Raw genomic sequence first — 15945 nt, 5'->3', positions numbered from 1 at the left:
GGTCGTGTTTTCATTACAGTTATTTTTTTCAATTACATTTCTGAAATTGCATTTCCAGTGATGTGAATCAAACTTTAATGTACTAAATATTTTTGTGAAATGAAATATTATCATTTCACTGTAATCATGATATACAACATACACGGTGTCCCTTGTCCAATTTTCTGGTCAGAGCACAAAACCATTAAATACAATAACACATCAGTGTTCCCAATGTTGGTTACTCTTTGTCAGTCGTCATGATTATAGAAATTAGAGATTTCTTTGATCTGTATTCCAAAATCAAGTACTGTGACTTATAGCCGGCAGTGTTCCGGAATGATTGCAGACCGCTATCGCAAAATATCTGCCAAACTTATATATTCAATCCATCTGATTTCGTCCAAATTTTACATTTCAACACAAGATATCTGTTATCATACTCAGGTAGAAGACTTATGGCACCCCAGTTCTCTTTAACGGCTACCTGATTTTCGCAATATTCGAATTACAACAAAATGCAGTGAACAACGTTAGCTAACCACGCCATATGATACAATGATAATTGATTATCTCCATACACAGGGATTGAATAGTTTTAGTTTATGGTTTATGGTTGCCATTGTGATATCATTGGGTGACTGGGCCCAATAGGCTTTGAACCGGCAACCCAGAGGTGAAGAGCTAGTAAAACACTAAAAGACTTTAAGCCACCTGTCCCGACAAAACAGCACTGTAACCTGAGGTATAATAAGATTTTACTTCATAAAAGGAGGTCATACAAAACAGTGATTGTTGCGATCTCCTTTTTTAAGCATGACAGCTAAAAGTCTTAAGACTGCCAATGAAGGTAGAAAGGTACTGCAAGTTATTAATACTGATAGGGCTAGTAAGGAGTAATAATTAGTGAAGACAGGTAACTTCCGGACGGAGTTGTCTTTCTTTGTCGCGATAATAATACTGTCATCTTTGTTGCTATTGTGCGTCAGTATTTATGTCATAAATGATTGATGATATCATTTATCTGGCGTTTCTATTACTGTAGACTAAGCTGTGATTGACGTGTATACAAATAAACATGAATATGAAGGGATCACTCAGTAGAGAAAGTTTTTCTATCTAAACTTTTAAAACACAATTCCTGTTTTGAAATTTATTGAATACAATATCGTTTTATTCAAAGAAGTTTATCCGCACATTACTTATGATTGATTTTTTTAACTCGGGGAGTAATGTTTTTGTTTTACAAAATGTACTGCAAACGTACCTTTTGTACTAATTTACATGTCTTATTTGTTGATTTCCACATCAAGAGATATTTGAAATTGATCACAATAATTAATACTTACAGTTCTTAAAAATATATATACTGCAATCGTTATTTCTAGACGAATTCCTACTCTAAGCACTACTAAGCAGTTTTGCCAAAATGTTGAAGCAAAGTGTATTTTTCTAAGAAATCATGGACAATGATCTGACTTTAATGTAACCTTAAATATTTCTATAAATGAATGCACGAGACGCCATAGAAATAGAGTTCAAACGAAAGTACTCAAGGTCAAGAATATGAAATTTATTTCAAAGCAGGCAGAAAATACAAAAGACAAGACAGTACAAACACTAAATAAATTATTAACTGTTCAAATACTGGTCTGGATAGCTGTACTTAGTTAATAGCTGAACCTTCCATTCCCTGCAAAACAAAAATATGTCATGTTACTTACAGGTCATCATATTAAAAAAGTCATATTTTAATCAACAAAAAACAGTTTTGGCCGAAAGTGACAGTCAGAAGCAAGCTAATATATAGAATATACAATATCGACAAAATATTTAACGAATCTCTCCCCTTCACATTCCCACTCTCCATCTCCACCCCACGTAACTATATATAGACTATGGTAGTTATCATCTGACAGAAATACAGCATGGGGTATGGATACGTTATGCGTAGTAATTTTAAGTAACAGTAAGAAGTAAGGCTGGACTCCATCGAAGTGAAACGTTTTGTTTTTGCAGAGATATAAAAAGAATAATACCCCGTTGCTCTTTCATGCGGGTATGCTATGCGTATATACGATAAACAGAAATTATTAAAGCTGAATTGATTTTATCACTTCGATGATAATCAGTCATTTTCTCATCATGAAAATCATTTTTATTATTATTATTTAAATGGACAATTTTTTCTACATAGTTATTTGGGTAATTCAAAATGGTAAGAGAAACTGACGTATTTAGATTTAAAAAAGCAAATACACAGTACGCTTTAGCGATAACTGCTGAAACAATAGAAATAACAGCTAGTGATTAAAGAGAAACAGTCTACTCACCGCGTATATCATGCGAGCTGTTTTCAAACAATGGTTTACACTAGTGCATTATCATATAAGAGCGAACAATTTTGAGATATGTCCAAATACCTCAACATCTATTTTTATCTTTATGACAAAATGGTTGACCAGTTAATGAAAATGAATTCAAACGTGTAATTTACTTAAATATCATTTTAGTAGACCTACCAGATGGATATCTGCGGTATCCAGGGAACCTCCTCCCACCAACAAAGCCGGCTGAGCCCCCGAAGGACCCCCTGCCATATCCACCATATGCATATCCCCCTGGTCCAGAAGCACCTGCAATTACTCCTCCGACTGATGGGAAACGTCCCATGGAACCAGACATATATGATGGTCCGTTGGATGGGAAGCCCCCACCGATTATTCCTCCAAATCCGTAACTTTCATCCCCGTCGTAACCATATCCTACAAAGCCACCTGCATTGCCACCGTTCATTATGTATGTACCGCTGCATACACTGATGAGGATAGCGAGAATGAGGCCTACAGTCGACATTTTCCTGTAATTACAAATTGAAAAATAAACGCAAACGTCTTAACGATTTTCAGGAACGTTGTGCTTGGAATTTAATCATTGCTGAAGATCAGATTGATAGAAAACATTGGTTATGAGACCATTAAAAGATTAAGAAAGTTTCGAACATAAACTATATGGAAACATTGAATTTCGTCACCTTCTACAAGAACTCTTTATCAATTATTTTTTGACTGATATCAATGTATGTTAAAGATCCTTTTTTATGAACGTATGCTTACCACAATTCAGGAAAATTTGTCAGAGCATTTAATAATGAATAAATAAATGTCAAATACAGAAAACAAAGAGAATAACCTGCAATACCAGCTTATAATCATATAGAATTTTCATGTTGTTTAAATATATATATAATAAATTGAAACGTCTACCGTTTATATGTTGCCTTTCAGTTGCTATTTTTCCGGTACGTTTGTAAAACTATGATCATAAAAATAGGTAGGATTGATATTATCAGCAATTACTGTCTAAATGTTTCATGACCAATGTTTTATTAAGATGCATTGTTGTATACATTGTACTACACTGTAAGAGTATTACATCATCCTTGAAATACGATTAACCTTTACAGTATTGAAACCGATCGGTGTAATTTCTGTAAGTTTCGTGTCATGAAAGTTTTTAATATGTAACAAAAAAATAAAACTTTACTTTGTTTCGTAGATTAATCTTTACAAGCGTTTTGTAAATACTGATTGGAGTGAAAAGAAGACAAAATTGTATTAGATCGTATTATTATACATTACACTTTCTGCTCAATATGTCTCGTGTTAGGTGTATAAGGAAATTATCACATCTGTGTGGAATACTGGTATTAATACATATTTATCATACTGTGAGAAAAGATATGATCACGATAAAGGGGAAAAAGAACTACAACTATCCCCGTATAATGCCTAGCTTTGAAGTTTGTTTCTTGTCGTTGTCAATACGACTAAACGAAACCAATTTATCTCGTCACCTGGAGTGTTTAGCGATGCTTGTCTTATCAGCAGATCGTCAAGATTTATTGTTAGAAAAATTATTTCAATAACTTAATAATATGTATGTATATTTTTAGAGGTTTGGTTTATGTTAGCACAAACTCAGTCATTCAGAATTCTCTATTTGTTATGTAATAAATATTGATTTGTCCTATAGATATCAAGTGAGACTTACCTTGTTAAGATCTGTGTCGGTCAGCTGCTGGTAGTGATGTCTGGCAGATATCGTATGATTTGTGCAGCAAAGGTCCGGCTATTTATACAAATTCTCGTTTATTTCTTCCTCCAATAAAACTAATTTGATTGCCATATATTACCAGATAGGAAGATAAAAACAACGTTTGATCAAACATTGTCCGAACTTCTATGAGGCATCGACCCTAATGGACTTTTAGCGAACAGTGTAACGATAACAGTGTTAAAGTGCAGTGGTATATATGTACTGTACTGGTAGACAGATTTCATAATACCTATGTTTATAACAGATGTCCTTGTTTCACCTGTCAGTACTATTCCTCATATTGTGTTTGTTTTTCTGAAAATAATGGAAAATATGAAGAAAGAATCGATGGCCATTTGAGACTTTCATCTGTATATAAAAATTAACGATCTCAAAACGACAGACCGTATGCTGCATTCATCTTTTTTATGTCTTCAAATGTACATGCAGTGAAAAGCAATGCCGTACAATTTCCGTGCACACTGAAAACTCCTTTCCAAACATATCATTGCATTTCACAGAAAACATATGCATGTCATCTGCCTATTTCTATTGACTTCTTGTTCTAAATCTGAAGACATTAAAGATATTCTGTTGTCTCTCGTGACCCAAATTCACCATCAGATGAAGAGAATTTCTATTTCATACCCCGTCTAACGTTATAGTGCGCCAAATATGTAGTTTCAAAATAATCTTCCGTGAAACCTTAATCGCGTATTACATCGTTTTAATGCTGTCGGGATATATGAGAAAACAGACTTTTACAGACATTATAAGAAAACATCCTCTATATTGCTCTGTAGGGCATCACATATATGTCCACTATTAGATTATTCTCCCTTTGGATCGATTTTTACAGTTTTATTAAAAAAAAAATACCTGAAATTTAAAGAGAGCATGTTTCTCGTGGACATCACTGAACAGCTTACACTTTTCTATACATTTCTTGTTTTTATGGTATCTGTTTTCATCATATTAATACATTTTTTATTACAACAGTCCTCACAACACCCGATCGTTGCAAAGGAATTACGACTGCCGAAACGTGAATTACGGATTGATGTTTATCTGTTATGAACCTATAGTGAAGGGAAGCTGCTTGTTAAATCCAGGTATAATATTAGAAATTGTTGTATTAAGCTGTAATGATGCAAGACGTTGTACTTAAGTTGCTTTAAAACGATGCATTAAAAATATCAATATTATAGAGTTCTGTTCGGCTGTACACTCGTGTATGCATAGCATGAGATGCAAATTCATAATTTTCTACATATTCTTGAAGCCATACCTAACCACTCAACTTGCAAACAGAAATTTCTTGATTAACATGAGTGTAAATTTTATTTTGATGTTTTTTTTCTGAACGATCCTCTTGCAATTTTATGAATATGTTTCACGTAACAAAGAATCGAATGCAGGAAAAACACGTTTTAATCATTTCTTCAATGATGGAGAACTCATGTCGACTAGAAAACTCTTAAATGATGCTAACAAATGTGAAATAATACATTACTAAGTATACTATAGCGATTATAAAACAACAAGGGTTTTTTTTCAGAGCATGAGTAGCTTCTGACCTACTTCTTAATGAGTGAGCACTCCAGACCATCACCATGGCAATATAACACTCAACATGTATAAGTGCGTCTTTCAAATAAAACAGCTGTTTCCGTCTAATCATTTTCATGGATATTCATTATGCAATTATGAAAATATGTAAACTTTCGATGAAATTCTCAATACTCCCGACAGAATTACCGATTCTATTTTCTATTTTGATTTCTATACATCTGCGTTGCAGTGACATTAACTAATACATGTACTTGGCGAATATGTTGCCTCATCTCAAGTTTTTTTTCTTCTTAAACTAACATTTTGGTAAAGTTGATTCAAAAATAGAAAGGAAATTTACACATATGTATGTAAGTTGACTGGACTACAAATATATGATCAGTCATGTCCATGTTTTTCTCAAACTTGAATTAATTTTATATTGCTATACTTCAATTCGTTTTCTTTCTTTGTTTCAGACGTGAAGACATGATGGACAGAAACACGACCCAAAGCGTATCGTCGTTTGATCAAATGGACACAATGTTCTCGTGGGAGGGGAAGAATTTCTCTATTCAAGATTTTTGGCGTCTACAATCACAAGTAGAATTCTCGAACAGCTGGTTTGGTTCTGTGGGCGTGTGCGTGTTGGTGCTGACGTTTTCAGTCATTGCACTTTTCGGTATTCTTGGAAATGCAGCAATGTGTTATATCATCATAAGGAAACGGAATGTAAGATCAAGTCGCAACTGGTATATTCTGAATTTGTCTATATCAGATATTCTAACTTCTGTCTTGTGTATTCCTTTCACCGTTGTAAAGTTGATTTTGAAACATTGGCCACTTGGGAAAGTGTTATGTAAGATCGTACCTAGTCTGCAGACAATATATGTGTTTGTATCAACGTTTACTATTGTATTCATAGCTATTGACAGGTATAAAGCAATTGTACAATGCACCTCGCGGGACTGGACGCGACCGAGGTATATCTTTGTTATAGTATGGCTGGTATCGTTTGCACTGGCACTTCCTATGTTAATTTATCATGATGTTGAATCGGTTTGTATATCGAAAGATATAATTCTATTTTCGTCATGTTTGGAGAAATGGGATTCAGACATTGCTCGGAGGAGTTATGCGTTGTTGGTGTTGTGCATTCATTTTGTTTTTCCTATCATAGTTATAATTGCGTTACATATTCTTATTTGTAAATTTATACGTACACATATTGAATCTAAACCGTCATATTCACGGGAACTTCACCGAAGTAGAAGAAATTTACTACGTCAAAGAAAAAATATAATTCTTCTCACGTCCATAACTGTCATATTTGCGTTAACATGGCTTCCCCTAACGTTGATTAACCTCTTAGCTGATATTAACTATCAACTCTTCACCGGAATAGACTTTAACTGGCTAATTGCTATCTGTCATGTGTTTGCTATGAGTTCCGTCTGCATTAACCCTATCGTCTACGGTTGGTTTAACTCAAACTACAGACGTGAAATCAAAGCTATGTTTTGTTGTAAATTTCAGGATAAAGATGTAAACATCATAATGATAACTCGATATCGAGAACGAATAGAACTATGTTTACATGGATATGTTTCCTCTCGAACACTCAGAACTACGGACACTTGAACTGTGGAATGTGACAAGCAGACATATAGTACAACCTTAACGACCAAAGAAATGGCTGTTGAATAGTTTTTATATGCGTGTGTGATGACTGATTTGTGACAGGTCATTGTTTTGTCTTAATGTCTGGGAAACACAAGTTTAACAATCTATTTTCTTAATTGTAACAGTTTCAGAAGAATTAAAGTTAGAAGACGAACTTTAATGCCCTTGTCTTTGAGGTGAAAATCAGAAACCGTTCTTCTTGGTTTAATTCTCCTATACTATATATATTTGTAAAGATAAAAGATATCTTTGTTTTTTAAACAGAACTTTTCTACCAAGATTCATACTAAAAGTGGATCTGATTGATAATACAAAACGCTTATTTCAAATATTAACAAAAATTTCAAGTAATTTGAATAAACCATATTAGTAATTACATTTCTGTATGATTTTTTTCCTCGTTTTTTGAGTACAAGTTTTGTACAATCATTTGTTTACGACAGAAAAGATACACGTACACATCAGGCTGGCGGATCAAACATGGTGTATATCAGACTATTTAGTATTTATGATGGTAATTTGAAGCCTTCCTAACGACTATGGAGTATAAAACATACTTGTTTGTGTCATTATATGCTTGCGTGAAGATGAGAATATAAAATCGACGTCTTATCTGATGTTACTGCGTAGATATCGCATTTTTTAATCATTTAGTTCTTTCAGTCTGTCACGAACTTTAGTTTTTATATGTCACTAGCCCCGTAAATTAGCAAGGAATTTAACTTCCCTTCTTCCTATACGTTTCCTGGTGAAAAGGAAAAGAAGAGGGCATTTGGTTTAAACGGTTTGTGCAATACAAATGGATTGGACACACATTAAATGCACGACGCTGTAGAATGTTTACATCAAATGGCTCCTAATCTTTCCTGTAACCCATCTGTCTGTTGTTAGCTTTACGATTGCGTCAACATGTTTGTTTCAAATCTGTGACGATGCGAAAATCCTTTTCTATCTTTATTTCGACAGAGGTAAATAATTAATGTAAGTCTCGAACAAAGAGAAGCTGGGAATACATTTATTTCAATATTAGCTAGGAACAGCCTTCAATATTTACCCTTTACAATTCACTGATATATTTAGTGTACTTACTCCCGGATATCGATTGGTTTTAATTACTTGTTGAATGGTTATTTTCTCTCGCTTTTATGGGCTTCTTCTAGACAATGTAATGTTGTTATTATTTATCATTGTTGACTTGACGTCAATAAACTGCTACTGTGACGTCATGCCTTTTTGAAAGGAGACTACCGTCTTCCCTTAGATGCAACAAGGAAATCTCACCCTATTTTAATGTGTATGCATCTCTCTAGGGTAAGCGGAAAAATATTACTCCTATCGCGCGGTTTCCATTTCTTGGTGGCCACAACTCTGCTTCTACAACCTACATTATCCACGATGTTGTTTTCAATTCTATGTTTCTCATGATTTATGGCGTACACTGACTGGATAACTTACAATATGTACACTGTAGGATGTAGAAATAAAGAAATGATGTGATTATACATTCCTTGTGAGATAAAGTCGGTAATGGTTTTATGTCATTATTCCAATAATAATCTTAAGAAAGTCGTGATATTAATGATAAAAAATGTTTTCAAAACATCGGAAGATCCTTACGCTTTAGGCAAGCCTGGTTTAGCTCTCGAGGGATTTATCAAAAATGGAAAAAACTTGAGAGGGTTTCGCAATCTTTTGAAATGGTTATCAATCAATTTTTTGAACAAAAACTGGCTTGTTAAGCTATATACAGGAAAATGTAATCCGCTTCAACACAAAATGATTTTGTATTCAAAGCTAAGTATTGTTTTCATGACCATAGTTGCAAGTTCAGGATAGTTCAATTCTCATATTTAATATTTTTCCCTCTACAGTTAACCAAAAAATGAAGGGTGGGTATGTAATTCAATCAAAAGGATAATTCGGACAAGACGCAGTTCTGTACCTTTTCAGAACCATTTCCAGTGTCTTTTTAAAATACTGTCAGCATTGAAATATCTTTTCTGTAGTCAGTTCGGACAAACAAAATATATAAAAAATACCCTTGGTCATTTCAAACTTTCTCTGTTTACAAAGGGATGTTTTTGATAACGACACTAACGATACAAGAAGCAATATGTCCGGTCGAAGCAGACAAGAGCCCAATATCATTAACGGTCATCTAAAGTATGAACATTTCCCTCAATTTGAGTAATTTTGGCCCGGACCATCAGATCCTGTCTTTACTATCAATATGTCATCCCGTACTAATAATTCTAACCAAGTTTGACTCATTTCCAACGGCTGATTAACAAATTGTCCTGAAAAATATATTCCTTTGAAGAATAGAGTAAGTTTAAGCAGGTTGACTCTTTTAGGCCTCATTCTTCAACCCCTGTGGACAATCTCACATAACATGTCTATACCAGCAAACTGTCATGTCATGGTTCGAACTGAGAAGATATCATTTAAAGATTAGGCACTAGTGACTATAAAAGTAGGTAAAGGTCGTTCATCTGAAAAAGCCCTGGAAACCCCTCTTCCCAGCATGTTACAGCCAAAATGTCGTATATCTGGACCTCTTTCTTATTGTGCTGAAGTCGTTTAAAGGTTTTTAATTCGTATGTCTATTGCGACCTTGAAAGTAATTCAAGGTCATTTATCTAAACAAACTTGATACTCCTTTATCTAAACGTGCCGCAAGCCGAATATCAGCACCCTGGACATCTTTGGTATGGAGAAGTCAAAAAAGTGTGAATTGTTGACGGATGATGGACGACACAAGAGGACGGACAAGAGGCGTTTGTAAAAGGTCGTTTGAGACTTCGTCTCTTTTGACCTAAACATATCCCTTTGATTTATCAAGATTACATTTATCAGAGAGGTATATGAACAAAATTTAAAAGTGAGATGTCTGAGAATCGCTTGTTGCTTTACAACAAGGACTGGATCCAATAAGTCGCCATACTTGTTTTGATCTGCATTTCGCAGATAAAAACCGTATCGGGACCATTTGTAAACCTGCATAGCATTTCTACAAATTAAATATCGTACTTAAGTTTTTATGTCAAATTATTGTGAACGATTTGTATAACAACACAAGGAGACAATTATGTATACTTATTATACAACAACAACTAACAAATACGAACCTGTTTGAAATATCCATTAGAAAATTAATATTTGTTCGTTATTACCAGCAGTGTAATCCTTCAGATTGAACAGCCCTTTATGAAGTGAAATTATCGTGTCCGTCACTATGACAACTATGCTGTAATATCGAGCTTTACATTAGTACCGTTTATTGAGAGATTCAAATTTAAAAAAAAAAAACAATTTATCTTTCAAACGTTTGCATTCCCATCCTGTATGTTATATATTGATTACATAATCCCCAGTGTACTTTTCGCAATTTTCCTGTATTCTGTCAGTAAACATATGAACCAATTTGTTTGTGTCAACATCGTTTCAACGATAGTTTTATTTCAAAATGCCGACGCACACTCGAATTTACTAGTATTCTCAAATACATATCACGTATACTTCGAGTCATATATAACGCTCATAAACGTACAATGTATGAAATGTATTAAACACTTCAATGCAAAGATAAATGGAAACTGATCATTAAGATATGTACTTGTGCAATATTTCTCTAGGTTCTATTATATTACAGATATTAAACCAAATGAATGTGATAAATAGTGATAAAACCACAACGAAACAGTTTTATTTGCTGTTTATAGCTGATGTAAAGGACAAATAATGGCAAGCATGTATTTCGTAAGAGTCAGATATATACAATGAAATGTACGTGTTGAAGAATGAACAAAATACATATAGTTGATTGTTGTCGCGGCCTCGCTGAAGCGAAAACATCAAATTTATTATTTCGTATTTTCCTTTAACCTCCTTGGTTTGTTACATGTTTTCAATAAGGCCACTTCTGGTAAGATAATGTGAAAGAGTTACCTCACTGAACGACACACGTGAGGCCGTCGCACGACATCCAGAACTAGTTGGCTAAAACGTTTTGCCAAAGGACACAACCACGTGAGCACAGGAGAGTCCGTTTCACAGTTTCCTACGGAAAATATATTTGATGGTAATTAGCATCAGCTACTGTTTTTTTCTATATACCAGTAGACAACATTTAAGTTTCCTATGAACGCCAACATGATAAAAAATTATTGAATTATTGTAGGGAAGTTGTGAAGGGTGTGGGGGGAGGGGTGTGTAGGTGTGTGAGGTGTATATGTAGGGGGATGGGAGGTTAGGTGGGAGAGAAAAGATTAAGACTGTTTTCGTTTATTTTCTTGTTACACATACCACTGAATATACCGTCAGTAATCTCAAACGCAATGATGCCACGTGTTTGTCTTGAGATGGCAATATAGCCAATATGCTGTCATCTGTGGAACCTCTATGTGATTGTGCCAAGAAAGGGGCCATATTTTCTATATCTACTTGATGAAGCACTTCAAACACACGTGTTAGTACCATATAACTCTGGATGTAATGCTGCTACGTTGTGCTTGGCATAATACATGAAAGGTGAAAACAGCCTAGATATGTTTTTTATACCTGTTCAAGGATAAGTGTACGGATGCAATATGTTTACAACACAATTTGTTGTAAAATTGAATGTTTACAACGTAATTTACACTGTTTCTTAAACGTGTTTACATGTCACGTGATATTCTATGGAAAGAGTCCTAAATGCTTCTATCTAAAAATTGAAATTAAAACTTCAAGACCAGTTTCATAAAATCAAATAAAAACAAAAGATACTGTTTGGTGACGAATTTGTTGCGCAATTTTCATGACGTTACATCACTATGATATCACAATCGATTTATTTCTGACTGTCGCAATCAATGAAAAACGTTACATTGCTACATTAACCAGCTCATTGGGTAGCAAACGATTCATTGGAATTTAATACAAACACATTAAATATTATTAAGGTTGTTGATCACCCTAACTAAAATGTAGCAAAAACATGCGCACATCGTACAGTCAGCACAACCAAAACTGTACAATGGTATTGTATAATTATGAGATAAGACCATGCAGTCGGGCGATTCGAGTTTGATTGGTACCAGTCAGAAACATTTAATATATATAAACAGTGCAATATATATATATATATATTGTATTAACGTATCAGTGTGTCAGATGCTATTTTTGTAGATTTCCTGATTCGGAAGCTAAACTTCGGGACATTTCAGAGTTATTACAAAGGATAAGCCAGACTGCGGAAAAGACTAGCACTTAGACTAGGTAAATGTCCACTGTGGTGAGTGCCAGCAGGCGTTCCTTAACACTTATCGATTGTGACGTTGATCCAAAATGAACTGCTGACAGAGATTATCTAACTGTCTGCGGAAGGAGACAATGACTCGGAATGAGGAAATCTACATTGCTTTTAAATGACCGCCAAATTCGGAGCATGGACAAATGCATGTGCCATTCGTTGTTACTTTCATTCTGTTGGTGACATTACAAGTGACCTTTCCATTGATCTAGATAGGCAACTGCTCGATATTAAAGGTGTTTTGTTTCTTTTTCAACGGCTAGCTGCAGCTTTCTGCATAAGCCGCGGTGCGCACTAGTCGGATGTTATCTAGATACAAATGGCTACTGCTGTTCATTTCCAGTATTCCAGTATTTTGATACATTCAATAATTATATTCCACAGCTGCTGAGCAATAAAATGTCATTTCAATTTTTATAACAAATTCCAGTGATTTGAATGGCGATCTATAATTGAAATTTGTTTATGTGTTTCGAAATCTCAGTAATTGTCATAGGCAATCGGGTGTCATATTCAATACTTAAGTGATGAATTCATGTGGATATATGGCGGCTGGCTATTTCCGGTCTGGGTGGCCATGCACCTAACGTCGACCAAACCGGATATCGTCACCCGCAAAAGCTACTGTCCTACTATACACATGAATTTATCTTGTGTGTTTATTGTTAATGTGAGAGAGTGTCTTTGTTTTGTAACGTCAGGTTAGTTATCGAGTTTTTAGCATACTAGTTAAGTGTGTGTTTGCATTGGAAGGTTAGTTTTCGAGTTAGGTCTCACGATACTATCGAGTTTTGGCATGCTTTTAGTGTGTGTACTAGGATTGACGGGTTAGTTTTCACGATGTTTTGGAGCGACGGGTTAGTATTCAAGACATTGTTAGGAATGATAGGTAATTTAGATTATATACAAACCTACGGAGCAAAAAGTACAATTCTACAGAGTGATAAATAAACTTACAGAGTGATAAATAACCTACAGAGGGATAAATACAAATCACAGAGAGATAAATACAAACTTACAGAGGGATAAACACAAACCTACAGAGAGATAAATAACCTACAGAGGGATAAATACAAATCACAGAGAGATAAACACAAATCACAGAGTGATAAATACAAATCACATAGTGATAAATACAAACTTACAGAGGGATAAACACAAACCTACAAAGTGATAAATACAAACCTACAGAGTGATAAATAAACTTACAGAGTGATAAATAACCTACAGAGGGATAAATACAAATCACAGAGTGATAAATACAAATCACAGAGTGATAAATACAAACTTACAGAGGGATAAACACAAACCTACAAAGTGATAAATACAAACCTACAGAGGGATAAATAACCTATAGGGATAAACACAAACCAACAGAGTGATAAATAACCTACAGAGGGATAAATACAAACCGACAGAGTGATAAATACAAACATACAGAGAGATAAATTCAAATCTCAGAGTGATAAATACAAACTTACAGAGGGATAAATACAAACCTACAGAGAGATATTTACAAACCTTCAGAGTGATAAATACAAACCCACATAGGGATAAATACAAACCTACAGAGAGATAAATACAAACCTACAGAGGGATAAACATAAACCTACAGAGAGATAAATACAAACCTTCAGAGTGATAAATACAAACCCACATATGGATATATACAAACCTTCAGAGAGATAAACACAAACCCACGGAGGGATAAATACAAACATACAGAGAGATAAATACAAACCTACAGAGAGATAAATACAAATCTCAGAGTGATAAATACAAACCTACAGAGGGATAAATACAAACCAACAGAGTGATAAATACAAACCAACAGAGTGATAAATACAAACCCACATAGGGATAAATAACCTATAGGGATAAACACAAACCAACAGAGTGATAAATAACGTACTGAGAGATAAATACAAACCAACAGAGTGATAAACACAAACCAACAGAGTGATGAATACAAACCTATAGAGGGATAAATAACCTATAGGGATAAACACAAACCAACAGAGTGATAAATAACGTACGGAGAGATAAATACAAACCAACAGAGTGATAAACACAAACCAACAGAGGGATAAATACAAACCTACAGAGGGATAAATAACCTATAGGGATAAACACAAACCAACAGAGTGATAAATAACGTACGGAGAGATAAATACAAACCTACAGAGGGATAAATACAAATATACAGAGAGATAAATTCAAATCTCAGAGTGATAAATACAAACTTACAGAGGGATAAATACAAACCTACAGAGAGATATTTACAAACCTTCAGAGTGATAAATACAAACCCACATAGGGATAAATACAAACCTACAGAGAGATAAATACAAACCTACAGAGGGATAAACATAAACCTACAGAGAGATAAATACAAACCTTCAGAGTGATAAATACAAACCCACATATGGATATATACAAACCTTCAGAGAGATAAACACAAACCCACGGAGGGATAAATACAAACATACAGAGAGATAAATACAAACCTACAGAGAGATAAATACAAATCTCAGAGTGATAAATACAAACCTACAGAGGGATAAATACAAACCAACAGAGTGATAAATACAAACCAACAGAGTGATAAATACAAACCCACATAGGGATAAATAACCTATAGGGATAAACACAAACCAACAGAGTGATAAATAACGTACTGAGAGATAAATACAAACCAACAGAGTGATAAACACAAACCAACAGAGTGATGAATACAAACCTATAGAGGGATAAATAACCTATAGGGATAAACACAAACCAACAGAGTGATAAATAACGTACGGAGAGATAAATACAAACCAACAGAGTGATAAACACAAACCAACAGAGGGATAAATACAAACCTACAGAGGGATAAATAACCTATAGGGATAAACACAAACCAACAGAGTGATAAATAACGTACGGAGAGATAAATACAAACCTACAGAGGGATAAATACAAACCTACAGAGAGATAAATACAAACCTACAGAGGGATAAATACAGGGATAAATACAAACCTACAGAGGGATAGATAACCTATAGATATTAACACAAACAGGAAATACGGATTGATATGTATACACTCAATTGCTAAAATGAAGTTGCAAAAATGGCAAAGTTTTTCCGTTCGGGATTTCGACTGCTATTTATGAAGGAGTTATTCCTCTTCGACCAACATCAGTCTGTCTCATATTGTAAAAGTAGATCAGTAACGTCATTTAATGTGGGTCAAGGTAAAGGTCAGAAACTACCTCTGCTGCGTGCCACACAGGAATCCTGTAGTCAGACTTTAATTAAAGAAAAAAGTCAACTAACAATTATAACCCAGATATCATG

At 34.4% G+C, this 15945-nt stretch overlaps 1 protein-coding gene across 1 annotated transcript; it reads left to right on the top strand.

Moving 5' to 3' along the window:
- The first annotated feature begins 6120 nt into the window (after nucleotides 1-6120).
- LOC132552814 (neuropeptide Y receptor type 5-like) lies at nucleotides 6121-7269 on the top strand. The gene has a single exon (XM_060217008.1). It carries the CDS (start codon nucleotides 6121-6123, stop codon nucleotides 7267-7269), a length of 1149 nt encoding a protein of 382 aa, XP_060072991.1.
- The last annotated feature ends 8676 nt before the right edge of the window (nucleotides 7270-15945 follow it).

The sequence above is a fragment of the Ylistrum balloti genome, unplaced genomic scaffold (assembly GCF_031769215.1).
Source record: "Ylistrum balloti isolate Yb309-2 unplaced genomic scaffold, AGI_CSIRO_Ybal_v1 Utg370280, whole genome shotgun sequence".
Taxonomy (NCBI): Eukaryota; Metazoa; Mollusca; class Bivalvia; order Pectinida; family Pectinidae; genus Ylistrum; species Ylistrum balloti.
Note: the sequence above shows the minus strand (reverse complement) of the source record. Positions and strands in the feature narration are given on the sequence as shown.

Bases quoted from the DNA above. Each gene is read 5' to 3' on its own strand.
- LOC132552814 (XM_060217008.1), top strand. From the start codon at position 6,121: ATGGACAGAAACACGACCCAAAGCGTATCGTCGTTTGATCAAATGGAC.